A 17,811-nucleotide genomic window follows, 5' to 3' on the forward strand; every position below is an offset into this window, starting at 1 on the left:
CTAGCCTGCAAGGATGGTCGCTGGACAATGTATACAGGACACCCCAAGTTTACAGAAGGCCTGATTTACAAATATCTGACTTTATGTAAATTCTCCTAGACTGCTCTGAGGTATTGAACTGTAATCTCTTCACCAGGAAACAATGCAATACCACCTATTGAAACAGCTAATGCCTTATCCAAACTCCAAGATCAAATGTTACATACCCCGAGCTAACTCTCGTTGGCGCACACTTTCACTCCCAATAGTTTTCCCACTGATTATCTCCTCCCACATGGCCTGCATTCAGACTAATATTTGTCAGAGTTTACATGCTGGTAACAACTCCCTAAAACCTACATTGAACTTCTCAAGTCTACTCTTTGGAGATCAGTCCTCAAGCATTGTTGAGGCTAAAGATTTTACTATTTGGGAAGAAATAGTTCATTTCCAACTAAAATTCAGCTTATGGATATTTCTCAGGAACTGGACCATTATATAATCAGGGGACACTCTCTATACACAATACATATTCGAGGCTTGCATTGGCAATTGAAACTTGGAGTAATGTTGCATTTCATATCCAAATTCTAAAACTTGCACAGAATTTATTTTAGTTCTACATCTTTTAAAAGACAAATAGTTATGTTTAAGTTAAAGTAAAAATTGATAATGCATTATCTCAATACGGAATTATAGCTGCTTTCAATTCAAAGGAGTTAATTAGAATCATCAGTAATAACTATTGAACCATTATCTTTCGCATGTTTACCTTAAAACGTGGAAAGACAGATATTGCAGTCAGGACTTAAAACCTAGATTTTGCTCAAACTATAATATCCAGCTTATATGAACTGTGATGCATCATATTTGCATGCAGTGCTTATGAACCACTCAGGTGGAGAAGAAACATCTGTACACCATCATGTGCACAGGGGGACGATGTCCAACATCTGGCACTATTTCTAAAAAGCCATCAGATTACTGCAAGATATCCAGGCCATCTGCCACACTGTAACACACTAGTTAATCTAATGCAGTACAACTCTTTTGTATAAATAGCTCAGGAGCAATGATATGTAACATTGGAATGCCTTGTCACCCAAGTGCGCATATGATATAATGAGTGAATTAGTTTTAAGTCTTGCACGCTTCTTTACACAATTTGGTCATCTCACTACAACTGTAGCTGCTTTATATGGTGCCTTGTAGACTGATTATCCAAGAGTCAGCTGTACTGAAAGGAATACTGGAAATTTTAATTTAACTGAAATTCTCTTTTTCCATTTACAGCTTTATCGATTCAATATTTTGCTTATCTCCAAACTGATTGCAGAAGCCCAATACCAGTCTTACTCAATCTACCTATAAAAAAGGCTTGCGCGATGAATCAGATGAAGCATTATGTTTGAAAATTGCAATTATTTTCTTGTTTGACACTCATCATTTTGTAATTGCTGACCACAACCCACCCTAAAACTGCCTTTCCCGCCACTCCCCCTAATTTTACATCTGGTCATGCAGCTTAAAACCACATGCTCGAGGATTCAGTTACTATACCAGCAAACGCAGTTCTGGATCACTCATCCAGAGACACGAGTTTGATAAACAGTCATCAACCTGAAATGTTAATTGTTATTATCTCCATAGATATCATAAGGGCTGTTATACTTATCCTGTTATTTTGAATTTCAGATATCCAATATGTGCAGTACTTTGCCTTTAAGACTTAACTGTGATGAACAAGTCGGTATATTCAAACCTCTGTGTAGGAATGAACTACAGATACTGGCTTCCACTGAAGATAGACAAAATGCTCAGCGGGACAGGCAGCATTTCTGGATAGAAGGAATGTGCGAAGGTTGCTTTAGGTTGAGACCCTTCTTCAGACTGAAGAACTGAAACGTCACCCATTCCTTCTCTCCAGAGAGGCTGCATTTTGTGCGTATATTCAAATCTCTGCTGGATTAATAAAGTACAAAAAAGCTTTGGCATCTAAATAGAAAAACAAACCCGTTATCAAACAGGGACTGAAACTGTTGCCAGAACTGTTGTTTCAGTATGGAAAAATGTATACAAATTCTAGGCGTAATCTCAGAGAAAAACCAATGGGGATTATCAAAACAGTCAGACTGAAGACATTACGTCTAATCTCAGTTTTACAACATCAGCCGACCTTCACTCACAGCAGCAGTTGGGCTACAAATGTCCAGCATCCTGTGCTGATTTAAATAGAACAGGTGGTGATGAAATGGATCCGAATACATCAAGACAACAAACTGAGTAGACTTTAAAAAAAAATACAATTGTGCTCCATATGAACAAAATTGGTACAACATCTAAAATAACACTTTCAGGAAGTTTAAAAACAGGCTTAATAAGTTACCAATCATAATTCAGATTTTGAGTGTCTAGCTAATTTATCCTTTTGGCTGGATACCAGCTTCTCAGATGACAAATGATCCTGAGGTAACAAGTTTTAATTAAAAACCGGGTTGAATTGCTGGAAGCATGCAGCAGGTGCAGTGGCCCAATCAGCATGATGATTGGAAACTGGTACATGTGCCAATGGCTTTGGATAAGAAATAAATAGTCAGCTGCCTCAAGAAATTTGTTCCAGTAACTTAATTGGTCAGTGTTGCTATTCAAATGCAGACAAACTCAGGTACAAAAAAAAGTATCAAGTATTACCTGTAGAAGGAATTTGATTAGATTCAAATCCTGTGTCAAATAGTAGATCCACCAGGTTATTTGCTGACTTGCTGTTAACTGAGTTTGGTGTTGAAACCTAGGCAGGAGGCAAAGCAGAGTTAGTAAGAAGGGACTAAACTAAACCTGTAAAGCAATTAGACTGAAATATAGGATCACTAACATGTACTAAAATGTACTCTACACTAACATATTTTCTATTTGATTTTTTTTTTTTACAGGATCACAGCAATTTCCCACCCCTCAAAGCATCGAAGCAGAATGGCTTGTTATGCCATCAAGCAATGAATAAATTACTGTGGGCCAGGAGTCATATATAGAGCAAACCACATAAGTATCAGGAAACAAACTGCTTGGAGACAATCAGTGGGTTGAGGAGCATCTGCAGGGGGAATTTTGCATCGAGATCCTGCATTAGGATTGATTCCTTCTCCCTTCATGTACTGCTTGAGCTGCTGATTTCCTCCAGCATTTTTACTTTGCACCAGATTCCAGCATCTTCAGACCACGAGGATGGCAGGTTTCCTTCTCAGAATGCCATTGGAGAACCAGATAGGTTTTTAAGGACAATTTGACAGAAATGATGACCAAGAAACTAAGTTTATTTTAAAAAGTAAAGATTCCAGATTATCAAAGTCACATGTCACAGCCCATGATACAATGTGAAAGCTGGTTTCTGTAGTCTTAACCATTGCTATATATTTAAAAAAAAAAAAAATTGTTTTCCTTTTGAGTAGTTAATGGAGCTACAGGGATTAAAGCAATGTTTCTTCCCGAGTCTTATGAGATGAGATCTTAAAGTGTCAAAAACTTAAGACAATTCTGTATGACATTTTAAATAGGCAAGTAGTGTAATTTCCAAGTCACACTGCAAGAGTTATCAATAAGAAAAACTAATGCCTTACATCAGTCCTCTAGATCCTGTGTAATGGCCCTGGTTTATTTCCTAATCATTTAGCATGGTTTGAATACCACAAGAATGCACTGGATTATCCTACCATAGCATTATGGAATTCACAATGTAAAAAAAAAACTGTACTGCATCCCTTTAAATGTAAACTCCTGGCAAATCGCTCCAACGGCATATTTCCAATTTGTTACTTAGGATATATTTATTAGGGGTGTTCTCAATTATACTCTCAATTCTGAATTCCAACATTTGTTAAAGAGCAACTCGAATGATATTTGTAAATTAATAGGAATGAATGATTCAAGGCTCTAAACTATAGGCTCAATAGAATTGTCTTAAGTTTTTGACACTTTGAGATCTCATCTCATATAAGGATAATACCCGGGAAGAAACATTGCTTTAATCCCTGTAGCTCCATTAGCACAAAATGGCAAAAAGCTATGTCCTTAAGGTCACAATGTAACTGATAAATTTTCCCTTGAGATCGATGCTAGGTTACTATCTCTGCGCAATGCCTTGTGAATTACTATCTTAAGATACCAAATTATTTTAAAATTAACTCAAACTTCACTAGAAGGTTCATTATCTCTTGGCAAATGAATTTCTATTTTAGATTGGAAGTGACTGCATAGAATTACTGCGAGTTGCTCATGGGTCCAAGCTGAAGATTACAAATCAGCAGACAAGGCTAAACCATGGTGGGAGGAGGTTGACAATAATAACATGTGCACTTTGCACCTTCCTTTGTTTTTTAAATTTGAAAATAGAATAATTTGGATGCTATTGTAAAATGCATACACAACACCACAACATCATCTGACACGAAACAATACAAAAAAAAAACCCTTGTGAATCTCCACACAGTGATTTACTGAACGGAATCTACATGAGATACAAAGTCCTGGAGCTATAATTACTTACCCCACTTAATGGACTTTACATTACAAAACGTTACTGGGGAAAATTTTATTTAGATTCACATTCATATTGTATGGCAGTCAAGACTGGAAATCTGGTTATTAGACAAATTGAGAAAACATGGCACTTTTAAAGAACTATAGATTTGTGGGAATTATTTCCCTTGACCAACTCATTTGAAACACAGTTGAGAGCACCATCATTGTTTGCAAGGATAGTGGAAACTATTCTTATTTAATGGAGAATATCGCTTTCGATAAGATAAACTAATCCCCATTTTCTTAAAATTAATTGAAATGCAAAATCGAGCTGGATATTACACTACCAAAGTGTTCATAACCAATTGTAATTTGTGTTGATGTGTTGTAACATCCAGCAGGTAGCAGCAAAGACCACATTTCAGCTGTGACAATAGAAAAATACTGCTGATGCCAGAAATATGAAATTAAAAAACCCCAGGAAAAAAACTGAAATATTACCTTAAGCAGGAAAGGTCATTGAAAAGAAACACATTTTCTCCCTGCAATAATACACTCCAATCTGAATACGTACAGGTGAAACAAATCAAAGCCTGTTCAATTCATTGACTAATACACCCTGTAGAAACAAGGAACTGCAGATGCTGGTTTACAAAGTGCTGGAGTAATTACGCGGGTCAGGCAGCATTCCCGGAAAACATGGTTAGATCCAGTACATTCTTATACATCCTGTAGTGTATAGGAGACCTCTTTGTCAGAAGAATATTTACAAGATGAGAGATTACAGAATGCAGAAGGTTAGCATGTTGGTATACCAAGTAGTGATGATAACAAGTGGAATGTTGACCATTATTGCAAGGTGAATTAAACTGTGCAGGGCATTGGCGAGGCCCGACTTAGAATAATGCAGGCAGTTTTGGTTTCCCCATTTAAGGACGGTTGTATTTGTATGGAGGCAGTATAAGAAAGTTAACTAGGATGTTTTCCTGGATGACAAAGTTGTCGTTATAAGGAAATATATAGCTGGTTAGGTGTATATTAATTGGACTTTAGAAGATCGACAGTTGAAAGTTAGAAAGATTCTGAGGGGGCATGTTAGGGTAACCTTTGAGGGAATGTCTCAACGTGGGAGAGTGTGTTTCAGAAAAAGGCATCATCTATTTTTTAAAACTGAGAAGTGGTTACTTCCCTATGTGTCAAGTGTAAGAAGGAACTGCAGATGCTGGTTTACACCATAGACACAAAAAGCTGGAGTAACTCAGCGGGACAGGCAACATCTCTGGAGGGAAGGAATGGGTGAAGTTTTGGGTCGAGAAGAGGGGTCTCTACCCAATATGTCCCCCATTCCTTCTCTCCAGAGATGCTACCTGTCCTGCTGAGTTACTCCAGCTTTGTGTCTATCCCTGGGAGTCATGATATTTTGGAATTATCCACCTGAAAGTTGCAGCACCTGAATCAATTAATATATTCAAGGTTGTATTTATTGTTAGATTTTTGGGGGTACGTTTCAAGGTTTATGGAGTACACGGGGGAAATAGACAATAGATCAAAAAATCAAATCAGCTATTATTTTCTTGAAGATAGACACAAAATGCTGGAGTAACTTAGCGGGCCAGGCAGTATCTCTGGAGAGAGGGAATGGGTGATGTTTCGGGTTGAGGCCCTTCTTCAGACTGATTCAGACTATTATCTTCTTGAATTTGATGACTGGCATGTTTGGGTGTATGGACTGATCATGCCTCCCATATTTCCTATATTCCAACATACCGTAATCAAAAGTACAAAGCAGGTAACCATAATTACAAATTATTTTTGGTTAAGGCAATACAAGAATCAGATAATATTGTATTGATTCCCATCCCCCTCTTACTGAATTCATTGGGGCTTTTCCAGCTTTCATAAATGTGAAATTTACTAGTCGTCATTTGCATGATCTAATAGCTTTCATTTTAATGAGCTCTATATTATAGGGAAAATAATCAGCTTTAAAAACGGTTCATTTGCTGTGGTTCACCAAATTCCAGGCGAGATTGCCAGAAACATCCCTGTGAGAAGGGAGGGGAAATTTACAATCATCATCTCTGGAAGGCTTCATAGCAAACCTAATAGATAATGTTGAGTTTCTCCAAGTTAAAAAGTGTTACACAGAAGCAAAAGATGAATGGAGTGTTGTTACTATTATTTTATGATTATATCTGGATACGAAGCTCATGATTTATTTTCAAATGACTCCCAGCACTTTTAATACCATTGTATAATGCAAAATCCTGTCAGGATAAAATCAGTTTTGTTTCACAAATATCACAGGTTGATGCAGCATAGTCGACTAGTGTAGATGGGACATTGTTGGCCAGTGTGGGCGAGAAGGGCCTGTTTCCACACTGTATCACTCTGTGACTATAAAAAGTTCACACAATTACCATAACCAATATCATTAATAACTCGTAATAAAAGCGAGAAAACAAAACTGACCAAATACAATTTGTTACCAAAGGCACTTCACGGCAGAGACTGAATTTATCAATCACAGGAACATTGATTTGATTTAATGATTGGAAGACTTAAAATAATTCTTGCTGAAAGAACTACAGATAAACAGCCTCCTTCTCCCATCAGTAGTATTTACCCAACTCACTCACACATTAAGTAATGAGCCAACACAAATCTATCACTCAGGGGGAATCACTAGGCCTTATTGCAATTATTCATGCTCAAAATTTACACATTTCATTAGTGTTGAAAAATACTTCCTCTTGAAATTTTAACTTAAAGCACAATTAGCAATCCAGAGGCCAAAAGTTCAATCTATGCAAAATTGGGAAAGGGAATTTAGTAAATCTGAACATGCAGGCGTAAATGATCACAGAAGCTACCATTGCGTTGTAATAACACAACTGATTTGTTTTTTTTAATGGGCTTCTAATTGTTTTCAGGACACCTGTACAATAAATGCAGGACTGCCATCATTATTTACATCCCGAAAACAAGATTACCTTCAGAAAAATTGCGACAGGATGAAGACTTAAACTTTAAGATGCATTATGCTAAAAGCAAAGACAGCCTCAAACATTGTGGCAGGGAAATGTGTAGATTTTCCAAGAGTGAAAAGCAGTGTGTTGGCACATGCTATCCTTACCCATCTTTGACCCTAAAGAGCATTAACACAACTGTAGTCCTTTTTTTGGGGGGGGGGGGGGCTTAAAATAGCCGTACCTGGCTCTTTAGTGGTGGATGGCACAGCAAGTCCATAGACAGAGGATGGGAAAAAGATTTACAACCCACAAAAATAAAATCCTTGTTACCAGGCCCTTACATTTGGAAATATGATGTAGACTCAAAAGCACCACAGAACACATATTTTTGCAGCGACAGCCACCGTTCACGGTGGATTAGACCAAGAATATCGCAGTTTGTGCAGAGGGAGTGGTTATCCGCACACAGACATTGCCACCAAAGGAATCAAAGTTTGAGAGGTCGTAAAGGCTATCCATGTTTATTGAACCTAACACGATTAAGACTGGGAGAGGGAAGGGCATTGGAGGTGAATGATAATTTCCAATTGACCTCTCATGAAAACAGTTACTGTCAAGTCAAGTCAAGTTTATTTGTCACATACACATACGAGATGTGCAGTGAAATGAAAGTGGCAATGCTCGCGGACTTTTGTGCAAAAGACAAACAACCAAACAAACTATAAACACAATCATAACACACATATTTAATTACAAATAATCATTTCAGTTTAGCTAAAGAGTATCTTTAAACACCGTGCCCTCCATAATGTTTGGGACAAAGACCCATCATTTATTTATTTGCCTCTGTACTCCACAATTTGAGATTTGTAATAGAAAATATCACATGTGATTAAAGTGCACATTGTCAGATTTTAATAAAGGCCATTTTTATACATTTTGGTTCCACCATGTAGAAATTACAACAGTGTTTTATACATAGTCCCCCCCCCCCCTCATTTCAGGGCACCTTAATGTTTGGAACACAGCAATGTCATGTAAATGAAAGTAGTCCTGTTTAGTATTTTGTTGCATATCCTTTGCATGCAATGACTGCTTGAAGTCTGCGAATCATGGACCACCAGTTACTGGGTGTCTTCTCTAGTGATGCTCTGCCAGGCCTGTATTGCAGCTATCTTTAGCTTATGCTTGTTTTGGGGGCTAGTCTCCTTCAGTTTTCTCTTCATGTAAAAGGCATGCTCAATTATGTTCAAATCGGGTGGTTCACTTGGCCACTCAAGAATTGACCATTGTTTAGCTTTGAAAAACTCCTTTGTTGCTTTAGAAGTATGTTTGGGATCATTGTCTTGCAGAATGAACTGCCAGCCAATGAGTTTTGAACTTGAGCAGATAGGATGTGTCTATACCCTTCAGAATTCATTATGCTACTACCATCAGCAGTTGTATCGTCAATGAAGATAAGTGAGCCAGTACCTTAAGCAGGCCCAGGCCATAACAAGCCCACCACCGTGTTTCACTGATGAGGTGGTATGGTTTGGATCTTGGGCAATTCCTTCTCTCCTCCATACTTCGCTCTTGCCATCACTCTGATATGTTAATCCTCATCTCATCTGTCCACAAAACCCTTTTTCCAGAACTGTGGTTTCTCTTTTAAGTACTTCTTGGCAAACTGTAACCTGGCCATCCTATTTTTGCATATCACGTGGTTTGCATCTTGCAGTGTAGCCTCTATATTTCTGTTCATTAAGTCTTCTGCGGACAGTGGTCATTGACAAATCCACACCAGACTCCTGAAGAGTGTTTCTGATCTGTCGGACAGGTGTTTGGGATTTTTCTTTATTGTAGAGAAAATTCTTCTGTCATCAGCTGTGGAGGTCTTCCTTGGCCTGCCAGTCCTTTTACAATTAGTAAGCTCACCAGTGCTCTCTTTCTTCTTAATGATGTTCCAAACAGTTGATTTTGGTAAGCCTAAGGTTTGGCTGCTGTCTCTAACAACTTTGGTCCTCATGTTGATAAACAACGATAAAAGTTTCCAAAGGTGATGGGAAGACTGGAGGGAAGAGTAAGTGCTAAGAGCTCTCTTATACCTGCATGAAGGAGGCAATTAAACACACCTGAGCAATTACAAACACCTGTGAAGCCATATGTCCCAAACATTATGGTGCCCTGAAATGGGGGGACCATGTATAAACACAGCTGTAATTTCTACATGGTGAAATTAAAATGTATAAAAATATCCTTTAATAAAATCTGACAATGTGCACTTTAACCACATGTGATTTATTTCTATTTCAAATCTCAAATTGTGGCGTACAGAGGCAAATAAATAAACAGAGGCACATCTCCTCCCCTTTCGGCTTTCCACAGAGACCGCTCCCTCTGTAACTCCTTGGCCAATTCGTCCCTTCCCACACAAACCACCCCCTCCCCGGTACTTTCCCTTGCAACCGTAAGAAATGTTACACTTGTCACTTTACCTCCCCCCCTTGACTCCATCCAAGGACCCAAGCAGTCTTTCCAGGTGAGGCAGAGGTTCACCTGCATCTCATCCAACCTCATCTATTGCATCCGCTGCTCTAGATGTCAGCTGCTCTACATCGGTGAGATCCAGCGTAGGCTAGGCGATGGCTTCGCCCAACACCTCCGCTCGGTTCGCAATAACCAACCTGATCTCCCGGTGGCCCAGCACTTCAACTCCCCCTCCCATTCCGAATCCGACCTTTCTGTCCTGGGCCTCCTCCATGGACAGAGTGAGTCCCACCGGAAATTGGAGGAACAGCACCTCATATTTCGCTTGGGTAGTTTACACCCCACTGGTATGAACATTGACCTCCAATTTCAGGTAGTCCTTGCTTTCTACCTCCTTCCCCTCCCCTTCCCAGCTCTCCCACAGCCTACTGTCTCTTCCTTTCTTCTTCCCCCCACCACTCCCCTCCCCCACCTCCACATCAGTCTGAATAAGGGTCTTGACCCTAAACGTCACCGATTACTTCGCTCCATAGATACTGCCTCACCCGCTGAGTTTCTCCAGCATTTTTGTCTACCTTCCAAATAAATAAATGATGGGTCTTTGTCCCAAACATTATGGAAGGCACTGTATTCAAATGAACTTATTACTGCAGAGAAATCTGATATACTTCATGTTAACTTAAAAAACGAAAAGGACAGAAAATTGAAAACTTTTGCAGTGCCACAAGACTACGTGAAGTGGGAGCAATTGAATAGGCCTTGCAAAGAGCTGGCAGAAACACAGTGAGGAAACAGACTCTCTCTATGTACAGAGATGTTATTACATGCTTGAAACAAATAATCGTGCAAAAATAAAAAGCATATATACCTAGGCACTAAGGTATAGTTCTAGAATTTGCAATTCCCACCTTTGCAGCAGAGTTTTCTTCTGGATTTGGATTATCTCCTGTGTAATGGGCTGCAGCGCCAAGGTCAACAGTTTTGGAAGGTACTCCGGATCGTTTAAGCCGGGTGGTCGTGGTCTCTGTTGCTTGGGTGATATGGATAGATTTGGTCGTCACCGTCTCTTCATTGTCCTTGTATTCAGATTTCCCAATTTTGCCATTGTTTCTAGATCTTCTCTCCTCCTCGCTATCGCTGAAATTCAAAATAAACACAACAAAAGCAAATTGCAGTGAGTAAAAGGTGACTGATTATGAGACAACAGAGAACTACCAGATCAGAAACAAATTGAAAAATGAGGGAATAATGAATGGGATCTTAATTTGAAATTAGTTAGAAATAAATAGCTAATATCTGGAAAAGTGATCACAGGTCGTGAGATTAGTCTATATGGTACAAAGGTCCACAATGCGATTATTGCATCTTTGAAACAGAAGCCATCTTTAGACCGACATAACTACATTTTGGCCATAATCTTTAAAGTTTCTTGTCAAGTGTTTGTTGAATATCGTGTATAATAACACTCATGCCACATGCCCACATCAATTCAACATCCCTCCAGCCCTTTGTCATTCAAGTGCGAGTCCAGATACCTCTTAAATACTCATGCCTCTTTCCATCTTTTCTGGCAACTCATTTGAGATATCAACCACTGTAAAAATTTACCCCTCGGATCCCCTTTAAACTTGCTCCCTTTCACCTTATATCGTCTCTCATAAGTCTTTACACTCATGTCGCCTGTCAGCCATCTTTGCTCCAGGGAAAACTGAATCATCCTATCTAATTTCTTCTTGTAACTCAAGTCCCGCAATCCAGGTGACATCCTGTGAATCTTTTCTACACACTCTTGCTTAATCACATCTTTACTGTAGAATAACCAGACGTGCGCACAATGCTCAAAGTATGACCAAACTAACATTTTGTACATGTTCCAACTCCTACACTTAATGTCTTGGACAATGAGGGCAAGCATGCCCTGTGCTGCCTTCACTAGCTTGTCGACTTGTGTTGCCACTTCTAAAGAATGATGTACTGCACACCAATTCAATGATGTTGGCTTATTTCAGCCATAATGATTTTTACCGTGGACAAAACACCATGCGTGTTATGGTGTTTTGGATCATTTGTGTTGGAGGACAATTGATGCCACTTGGGTTGCAACTGGTCTAGATTGGATATCAGGGTCTTATTATTTGTGGATATCAATTGGTATATCTCAGGACTTACTGGGAAACTGTGCAATGCCATCAACTCTGCAAGCTCCAGTTCCAATGTTATGAAGGAGGGAAAGTCAATGATCACGCTTCTTTAGATAGTTGGTCCTAATAGGAGGCATTCATAAGGAAAAGTTGTGTCCTTTGGTGCGATCAGGTTTTTACTCCTGTTTTTTATCTCAAAATAATGCAGGCAAATATTTTGATGATCAGCCCAAGTTTTCCAGTTACAAACAATTGCCTTTTCTACCAGTGTACTACCATGTGCCATCTCCTAAAAGGTGTTTACGTTGCTGGGCATTGGATTAAAGACTTCTCAGCAGATCCACAGTAAAATTCATCATGGCTGAAATAACATCCAGCAACCTGTACTAATGTGCATCTAAAGCCCAAACCAAAAAATGATGCACATTAATAAATAGTTTTTCAAACACTGTATTTACTCCTGTGGGGATTCAAAAGGTTCAGATGTGTCCCTCACCATTCAGCAGACCAGATGCTGTCTGTATTACTGACAGCATGAGTTAGCCGACAACACAAAACCCCAAGTGGCCACTGGCTCCCTGACCTCCATAGCAGCGCAGCTCAATCCCCTAACAAACTATGCAGGTCGAGTCAGGTGAGTGGCACAGCTACAGATAGACGCCTCCAATTGTCAAATAGCTTCCAACCATAAAAGGCAGTAACTATGCAGCTGTGGAGGTAACTTCTGGTAGGTGCTCAAAAATAAATAAATGGCCCATTTTCTAGATTAGATCAGGTCTTTGGATCCCTTAAGCAGTAATTTCATTTGGAGTTGACTTGCTAAGCATTAACTTTGTTTTTAGGTAAATATATTGTTAATTTCTTTGCAGATGTAGAGGAGATATAAATATGAATCAAAACTAAGAATTTCTGTTACTTTTATTGAACTCATGCAGCCCAAGTTAAAACTAGTTCATTTTTTGAAAAGCAAACAAAACTAATATTCTCCAGAGCATTTAATCAATTGGCCACAGAAAATTTAGTTTTAGTTTTGAAGTCAAAGCATTCTTATATTGAAGAAGGGTCTCGACCCGAAACGTCGCCTATTCCTTCTCTCCATAGATGCTGCCTCACCCGCTACGTTACTCCAGCATTTTTGTCATATTGAAGAGCACAATATGTTCCAAATGTGGATGTTCAGTAGATGCAAAAAAAAAGTTACATTGTGTAAAATTCTGTGAACAATGATTGTGAATGAGTAAATTCCCATTTTTCTGACCAGGTTAGCAACAAATACATTTTCAAGGCTAGGATGGCAGCAAGTAGGAAGAGAACTATGGGGGAAAAACCTACTTGACCACATCCTTGTCAAGTTGGCAACTATTGATGCATAATCTCACGGAAGCGTTGTTAATAATCTGTTTTCACAAAAAAGATATCCAGCACCATTCTGTGTGGCAGTACCATCATGCTAAATTCATAACTGACCTAATAACTCAAAACTGAACAGTACGGAGCAAATTAAGTATTAAAACTGGTCTGTGGTATCTTCAAGGATTGCTCGATGGCACAGCAGGAAGTGGTGCTGCCTCATAGTATCAGCAATCTGGGTTACATCCTGATTTATGGTGCTGTCTGTGTGAGTTTGCACTTGCTTCCTGGTGGGAGGTTCCAGGGTGAAGTTGGGGAAATAAAGGACATGAGGAGAATAGGTTACATGGAAATGGTTGGGTACGGGGTTGCCTTGAGTGCAGGCATAGGCTTGATGGGCCACATGGTCTTCCTCTACATAGCAAACAATACAGGAGCATGTACTTGTACTTTTGCCAAAAGAGTGAACACCTCACACTAGATGGAACTAAGCGATCCCATAACCAAATCTCTGTAGCTTTCCAGAAACATTCATGAAAACTAATGGACAATTAATGACTAACACTTGGAGTAATTGCAGGTACTTCTATCCAAGTGATAACAGATCAAAATAGACGAGCCCTAAAGACTTGCGTGAAATATAATAAAAAAGCAACTACAAATACTGGTTTATACCAAAGACAGCGACACAAAATGCTGGATTAACTCAGCGGATCAGGCAGCATCTCTGGAGAAAATGGATAGGTGACAGTTTGGCACGGGACCCTTTTTCAGACTTGTTTGAAATATTTGCACCTATTTTTGCTTCCGAATGCCAAGGTTGTGTTCCTGGACACCATCTGAGATTCACATGATGATTAATGTTAATTGTTTAGAACAAGTTCTTGCAATATTACCATGCAGCTAACAATACACAATATAGTAGAGACTCTTGGCCCTAACACCCCAGCCATGGAGCAGTTGATCCCCAGCCAAACTATTTCAGTATGTTTACACCATTGGTTTCTACCCAATTATATGTAGAGTTGTTTAGTTGTATCTAATCCATATCAGCTCTAATCATTAACATCCTACTTTATTGAAAGATGAGAGCAATGATGGAAGGTGGCAACCCCAATTTCATCAATTGCCAGATTCACCAATATGCTTCTCACTGATTGCCACAATGTGGCCCAGAACAAAATCTTGGCTCTAGATCTCATTGTAGCTTATGCCAAAACATGGTCAATTCTAGAACGGAACAGAGAACAATTGTGGAATTAAAGAAAACCTGCGCAGTGATTGAAATGATAGAATTAAATAAGAAACATCTGTGCTTCATAGCTAATCAATTCAGCTTCAAGAAATCACTACAAGTAGTTTATCAGGGTGGTGTTCTTCACTCAATCATATTTGGCTGTTTCATTGATGCTTTTTCCTCTTTCATGGGATTGGAAGTGAGTGTGTTCACACGGTGCTCCTCATAGACCACAGCCAACAAAACAGATCATATTCAGGCTTGAGCTGATGGATGGCACTCAGAGTGCCAAGCAATTATTATTTCTAATGTAATAAGAGATTAGAAATCACAAATGAAGACAACTTCTCATTGTAAAAATGCAAATTGCTGGAATCACTCAGCAGATCAGGCAATGTCTATGAAAAGACAAACAGGTGGTAATTTGGGTTAAAGACCCTTCATTAGAACAGGGAAAGAATTCTGACAAAATGCTTTTGACTGGAAATATGAACAGTTACTTTTTCCACAGAGGCTTCGTGACCCATGACAATTCCAGCATTTTCTGCTATTTTTTAGATATCCAGTCTGTGATCCTACCATAGTGATTTCTCCCACATTGATTTGAGGCGCATGTAGAAACATAGCCCAGGAGAAAATCTGCACATTAATTTTGAAGGGATAATTTACCTTTCTGGTGAGTCATCTTTGTCTTTTTTTCTGAACTTGTTGATCGTATCATCAATTGTGGTCCCAATTTTATCACTTATCTCTCCAAGCTTTTCACTGAATGGAAAAACACCTTTGTTGCCTTTGTCCCAGTCATCATCCCATTTGGATTTTGGCTCTGAATCATACCTGTCACCTGCGTAACACAATGGAATAAAATAACATAAATTTAGCAACCATCTTCAGCTTGCCTTGACATTCCACAAATCCTAGCTTTGATCAGGTGAACCATAAACTTTCAAAACACTTTTAAACTGTTCTCAGATCACAGCAATGCCTGTTATCTGTCTTTTTTTAAACAAAAACAAGAAACGATAGCGTTTATAACTGTAATCACTGAAAAGTTACCAATGTTATTAGCAAATGCATTAACATCTTTGTCCCTGTACCTTTTAAATTAAAATATTACGATGTTTATTTAAAAAATGTTCTTCTTAATCCTATGGGATTGAAGAGACTTAAATCCCAACTCCATTCTATGTATTCTGAACCACTCACTTTCCCATAGCTTGTGCAGTGGTATGCTCTTAATGCAACTCAAAGAGCTGTTGTGCGCTCTTGACATACTGACTCACGGCCCCTTCTGAATCATCCTGGAAGCTCCATCCCAATATTGCATAGTCATGCACACGGGATTCCCATATATTTGTGGGGATGCTGCATTACTTTTTTCCCCCCGCACAGGATACTGTGAAGATATCCTTGAATCATTTCTGCTCTGTGGTCAAAATGAGATCTGATGTTGGATGTGCCTATGGTGTGGCTTTATCAAGAGAGCCTACAAATGCAATTAAGACCTTAGCAGTGTCGTTCGTGGGTCAGGATGCTGATTTTAGTTCACTTATCTTTCCCTTGAATTTTAGTAATTCTACAGAAACAGCGCTGGTGGTACCTTTCCAGTGTATCCATTGTGAAAAAAGGATTATCAAAGAAACATAAAATGTGTTCACGGTTCATTTCTACCACACAGTACATCTCACAGTAGTTAAGCTATGGATGAACTGTATCACTTGTAAACCAGCGTCTGCAGTTCCTCGTTTCTACAGTTAAATTCTCCATCAGGTGTAAAAGCTGGTGCCAAAGTTGTTTGTACCTGTGAGTTTAGAAGAACACAAATTGATACCAGAGTCTGTTTCAATGCTGCTTTATTGATTTTTAATAAATTGTTTTGAATTTTAATAATTGATGAAATCTGCATTTTAACCTAACCAGGGTATCATCATCCTCTTAGCTCTAATGTTTTAGGAGGACCTTATTTTATTTTCCTGGCTAAGGCATAGCTATTTTGGCTAAACCAATGAGCGTTTAGGCAAAGCAACAAAGAGTAACATGGCAGTGGTTGATAATATAGTCTGTCGTTAGGGGCGCCGCATTGAAGGCGCCTCTGCCTACAGTCTGTCCGTCTTTTTTTAATTTTAATTTGTCTAACCAGTTTGTTTCGGGGAGACTTTAGTTTTCTATGTGGGGGAGGGGGAGACCGCTTCCCAGTCGCTTCCTGGCAGGGATGCGACTATTTCTCCGAGTCGCGTCTTCGCCCCCCCTCCTCGCGACCTACCACTGGAGCGGAGCGGCCTTTCCTACCGGAGATCGGGGACCGGACCAGAGCTTCGGCAGCGGCGTTGGATTCACCGGGGAGCGGGCGATATCTACCTGGATCGCCGTTTGAAGCTCCGGAGCGTTGGGCCCGCTGCTCCAACATCGCGGCGCTGACCGACATCGCGGAGTCCCTGGGGCCCTTGGCCAAGGGCCGCCAACGTTGACTCTCCGCCCGGCGCGGCTTGGGGATGTCGGGAGCCGCGGACTCCGGTGGGAAGCGGCGGCCGTTTTGGAGGTCCAAGCCGCTGTGGTTGGCCTCCCGTTCCACGTCGGAGTTCCAACATCCCGGCGAGCGGGCCTGAGCGGCGGGCCGCCCGTAGCGGCGACTGCGGAGGGCTTCGGAGGCCCCGACACGGGTGAACATCAGGAACATTCGAGAAAGATGACTGACTTTGGTGCCTTCCGTCACAGTGGTCAACTTTGATTCTGCTGTGTGGGGATGTTTTAAGTTGAACTCTATCGTGTGTTGGGTCCTTTAATTTTATTGTATGGCTGTATGGTGATTACATTTCACTGTGCCAACTGGCACATGTGACAAATAAATGTATCTTGTAAAGGCAGTCAGATGGTTGGACATTTAGGTAATTAAAGTGGAAAGGACGAGTAGTTGAGATGTTAGTAAACCAAACATTGACAAAGAAGTTGGAGTCTAGTCAACGATTTACCCTTGTAAGTAGTGCATGAGTCCATGTTGTGGAGAAGTTCTGATCCTTTCCGTTGGGCTTCGGAAATGTGGGTAGGCATAGTGGTAAAAGATCCACCTACTAAATGCAGCAGTTGGACAGGTCCCATTACTCTCTCCGTTGAGGCTCCTCAACCTGCTGAGCAGGTCGAGCATATTTTG

At 39.9% G+C, this 17,811-nt stretch overlaps 1 protein-coding gene across 1 annotated transcript in view; it reads right to left on the reverse strand.

The window, feature by feature from the left end:
• The window catches only part of clint1 (clathrin interactor 1), a 163,489-nt gene that overhangs the window by 32,531 nt on the left and 113,147 nt on the right, over positions 1-17,811 (reverse strand). The window contains exons 6-8 of the mRNA XM_033029978.1: positions 15,333-15,507; positions 10,844-11,072; positions 2,671-2,767 (exon numbers count right to left, since the gene is read on the reverse strand). Of these exons, the coding sequence (XP_032885869.1) occupies positions 2,671-2,767; positions 10,844-11,072; positions 15,333-15,507 (501 nt within the window). The remainder of the gene's footprint in view (positions 1-2,670; positions 2,768-10,843; positions 11,073-15,332; positions 15,508-17,811) is intronic.

Source organism: Amblyraja radiata, chromosome 11 (assembly GCF_010909765.2).
Source record: "Amblyraja radiata isolate CabotCenter1 chromosome 11, sAmbRad1.1.pri, whole genome shotgun sequence".
In the NCBI taxonomy this organism is placed as follows: Eukaryota; Metazoa; Chordata; class Chondrichthyes; order Rajiformes; family Rajidae; genus Amblyraja; species Amblyraja radiata.